Source organism: Elephantulus edwardii, unplaced genomic scaffold (genome assembly GCF_000299155.1).
Source record: "Elephantulus edwardii isolate Elephantulus edwardi_28Jun2011 unplaced genomic scaffold, EleEdw1.0 scaffold00326, whole genome shotgun sequence".
NCBI classification, from domain to species: Eukaryota; Metazoa; Chordata; class Mammalia; order Macroscelidea; family Macroscelididae; genus Elephantulus; species Elephantulus edwardii.
In genome coordinates, this window is record NW_006400076.1 from 887239 (window position 1) to 891867 (window position 4629).

Genomic DNA, 4629 nt, shown 5'->3' on the forward strand with positions numbered 1-4629 from the left:
GGCTCCACGGTCAACACTCTTGGCACCAGCAGCCAGGAAATAAAAAAACGTATCGCGATGGGAAAGTCTGCTGTTAGGGACACCTCTCTAAAGTACTCAAGAGCAACGGTGTCTCTCTGGAGACTAAGGTGCGCCTGATACAGGCCAAGGTCTTTGCAATCACTTATTAGGCATCAAAGAGTTGGACAATGACTAGGGAGGATAGAAGGAGAATTGATGCCTTTGAGCTATGGTGCTGCAGAAAAGTATTGAATGTACCCTGGACTGCCAAGGAAACAAACAGATTCATCCTGGAGAGGGTTAAACCAGGTTACTCCTTGGAGGCAAGGATTCTGGGGCTTCGTCTGACATACTTTGGACATGCTGTAAGGGGAGACAGGTAATTTGAGAGAGACATCATGCTTGGTAAGGTGGAGGGACAGTGCAGGAGGGGAAGACCCTCTATGAGGCAGATTGATTCAGTGACTGAGGTAATCGGGATGGGTGTGTCAGAGGCCATGTGATTGGCACAGGATAGAGCAGGGTTTAGGGCTGTTGTACATAGGGTTGTTATGAGTCGCAAACGACTCGACGGCACATAACAACAACAACAGTACCCACTCATGTTCAAGCAAGGTGTTGTTCAGCTTCCAGATGTATGGGTTTTTTCCCCTCTTTATCCTCTTGTTATCAACTTCTAATTTTGTAGCATTGTGGTCTGAAAAGATGCTTTGTATTACTTCTACATTTTTTTAATTTTTGATACTTGCCTTGTGGCCTAAAATATGATCTGTTCTCAAAAATGTTCCATGCACATTGGAGAAGAACATATACTATGCTTTTGGGGGGGGTACATTAGCATTTACATATCTATGAGATAGAGTTGGTTTATTATGTGGTTTAATTTTTCAGTGTCTTTGAGTTTCTTTGTGGTAGTTCTTTCTTTTCTTGAGAATGGTGTATTGAAGTCTCCAACTACTATAGTAGTGTTGTCTATTTCCTTTTTCAGTTTTGTTAATGTTTGTTTTACATATTTTGCAGCTCTAATAGTGACATTGAGGGGGAAAGACGGATAATCTCCTTCTATACAATTTACAGCTTTGGACACCCAGTGGAGCATCAGCTATGAATTTATTCCAGTTCAATGACAGTGGGAGAGAGAAAGAGTGAAAGATTCCATGTGCTATTGGAAGCAGGAGTGGCATCCACTTCCACAATAGCTTGCCTCTGGAAACTCTATGAACATGTAGAAAGGACGAAAGTTATACAGAAGGTGTCCAGGACTTTCGTTCATAGGGTCACTATGACTAACCTGGGACTTGAAGGCACCTTAACAACAAACAACAACATTTGGTACATAGAAATTTATTATTGTTATGTCCTCTTGTTCTATGGACCCTTTAAGTAGTGACCTTCCTTGTTCTTTATGATAGTTTTGGTATTGAAATGTATTTTATCAGAGATTAATATCTCTACTCTTGCTTTTTTCTGATTGCCATTTGCTTGGTATAGTTTTTTCCCTCCCTTCTATATTTAGTCTTTATCTTCACTTTTCAGGTGTGTCTCTTGTAGCCAGTTCATTGATGGATTTTGGTTTTTAATCCAAACTGCTAATTTTTTTCTCTTCAGTGGTGCATTTAAATCATTCACATTCAGTGTGATTATTGAGAGGTAAGGTTTTACTGCTGTCATTTTGTTGAGGAGGGTTTTTTAAATGTTGCTGCTAGTTACTTTGGTCCATCCTGATTTCTGTGGCACCTCTCTGTAAGAGGGACGTCTTTCAGTTTTTCCTGCAGTGTTTTTACAAACTCCCTTAGGTTCTGTTTTCCTGGGAATATCTTGTTCTCTCTTTCATATTTGATGGAGAATTCTTCTGGGTTCAATATTCTTGGTGGACAGTTCTGTTCTTGGAGTATTTGATATATGTCCTTCCACTCTCCTTGCTTGCATGGTTTCTGCTGAGAAATTGGCACTTATTCTTATCTGTTCTCCCTTGTAGGTTACTCTTTGTTTTTCCCTAGCTGCTTTCAGAATTTTTTCCTTAGCTTTGGTTTTGACAAATTTGACTATGATATGCCTTGGTGTTTTTCTTTTGTGATCTATTCTATATGATGTTTGCTCAGCTCCTTGAATATATATTCTCTCATTCTTCATTATGCCTGGGAGGTTTTCCCCCAGTAATAATTCTACAACTTTTTGGGTGCCTTTACTTGCTGCTTCTCCTATTCTACGATTCTGATGATGCATATATTACTTCTCTTGATGGTGTCCAACATTATTCTTAGATTTTCTTCTTTTTCCTTCTTTATTCTACTTTTTGCTCTAGCACATCAGTGGTGACAATTCTATTTTCTATTTTACTGGTTCTGTGTTCCATTTGTTCACCTCTGTTCATCTGTCCCTTCATCATGTTGACAGTATCTGAAACACTGATTACCTCATATTTTGGATCACAGTTTCTTGTTTTTCCAGAGCTTCTAATCCCTTGTTTGTTTTATTTGCCTTGTTTTGGTTGGTGTTTTAGGTTCTTCCTGGTTTTTACTTCCAGAGTCCTGTAATTCTTTGAGCTTGTCTTTTACCTACTGAAAATATTCTATCATTGTTCTTTTAAATTCTGTGTCAGAAAGTTCCATAAGACTTTCTGACTTCAGGAAATCCATTGATACTGTGTCACTTTTTGGGGTGACATCTTGCTTTGGGTTTGTGTAGAGTATTAGGTAGCCTGCTTCTTATGTGACACTGTTGTGATAGTTTTTTATGCCTGAGGCAATGACAGGTTTTTGAGCTGAAGTCACTGCACCAGAAGAGGATGGGTCAGTTACCCTGCCTGGGTTTCTCTCTGAACTTCTGGCCCAAGGGAAGTTTCAGTGCAGAGCTTGTGAAAGCAGCCTCTTCTGTTGATAACTGTTGCAGACCAAGGCTTTTGAGACTAAAGGCAGTTAGCTGACTGATGTGAGATGATGCAAGGCAGAGTGTAGAGGACACGAGCACAGGACAGGCACGGGCATGGGGCGGGCACGGGAATAGGGTAGGATTGTTGCAGGACATGCATGCAGATGCATGCCAGGCAGGCACGCGTGCCAATTCTTGCCGCTTAGGTATGCAGGAGAACCTTACTCAAATGACTGTGGTCCCACCTGCTCTCAACAGGCCACTCTGGTCCAGCTTCATGCTGGTCCAGCTTTACTCAGTCCACTTTCAGACCTGGTTTGGTTTTTTCCCCCCTGGTACTCCAGGATATGTTCAACACTCTTCTCCAGCACCACAACTAAAATGCATTGATTCTTTTTCTGTCTTCCTTGGTAACTGTCCAGCTCTCAGATGCATAAAAAGTAATTGAGAAGACCTTGGCTTGGATCAGGTACATCTCAGTCTCTAGCCCAGTATCACTGGTATTCAGCACTCTGATGAGATCCCTTACAGTAGATTTTCCCATGCAATTCATCTTTTGATTTCCTGTTAGTGCCAACAGTGTTAATTGTAAAACCAAGCAAGATAAAATCATTAACAATTTTAATCTTTTCTCCATCTATCATGAGATGCTCCTTACTGGTCCAGTAGTGAATTATTTTTTTTTCCTGATGTTGAGATACAATCCATTTTGATAGCTATAGTCCTTGATCTTCTGTAGCTATTGTTTTAAGTCTTCCTCAGTATTAGTGAACAAAGTTGTATCATCTGCATTATGCAGTTGTTGATGAGTCTCCCTATAATATTGAAGCCACATTCGTCTTCATAAAGTCCAGCCTCCTGAATCATCTGTCCAGCATTCAGATTGAGAAGACATGGCAAAAGGATACATCTCTGATACACTTCTTCTTGATCTGAACCATGAAGTGTGCCTTTGTTCTCTCTGTTAGGACAATAGCTTCTTGTTCTAGGTACAGGTTGCACATGAGCACCATCAAGAATTATGGGTGACGATTCTTACTATTACCTGCAATTTTTAGGAACCTTACAGTCAACTGCCTTTGCATAATCAATAAAATACAAATACACATTTTTCTGGTACTCTCTGCTTTCAGCCAAGATCTATTCGACATCAGCAGTGATATTCCGAGTACCATGGCCTCTTCTAAACCCAGCTTACACTTCTGGCAGTTCTCGGTCAATGTACTGTTCTAGATGGTTTTGGATAATCTTCAGCAAGATTTTGCTTGCATTTGATATTAATTATATTGTTTAAGAGTTTTCACATTCTGCTGGATCACCTTTTTGTGGGGGTAATGGGAATAAATGTGGATCCTCCAGATTTCTTGACACAATCCAGAGATCACATGCAGGGCTGCATATGTTTGCTGAAATATGTCAGTTGGAATTCTATCAATTCCTGGGGCCTTATTTTCTTTTCTAATTCCTTCAGAGCGCATTTAAGTTCTTTCTTTATTATCACTGGTTCTTGATCATATGCTAAAAGCAACCTGAAATGGCTCTGTGCCAGCTAGGTCTTTATGGAACAGTGACTTCTTTATATTCCTTCCATCATCTTTTTATGCTTCCTGAATTATTCAAGATTTCCCCCATAGTATCTTTCAGTATTGCACCTTGAGGCTTGTTGTTGTTGTTATGTGCCGTCGAGTCGCTTGCGACTCATAGCGACCCTATGTACAACAGCCCTAAACTCCACTCTGTCCTGTGCCAATCGCACTG

General features: G+C 40.4%; 1 protein-coding gene across 1 annotated transcript in view; it reads right to left on the reverse strand.

Annotated features, from left to right (window-relative positions):
- ANKRD31 (ankyrin repeat domain 31) overlaps window positions 1–4629 on the reverse strand; it is a 246018-nt gene that overhangs the window by 156057 nt on the left and 85332 nt on the right. Inside the window, 1 exon segment of the mRNA XM_006901438.1 lies at window positions 354–363. Coding sequence (XP_006901500.1) covers window positions 354–363 — 10 coding nt within the window.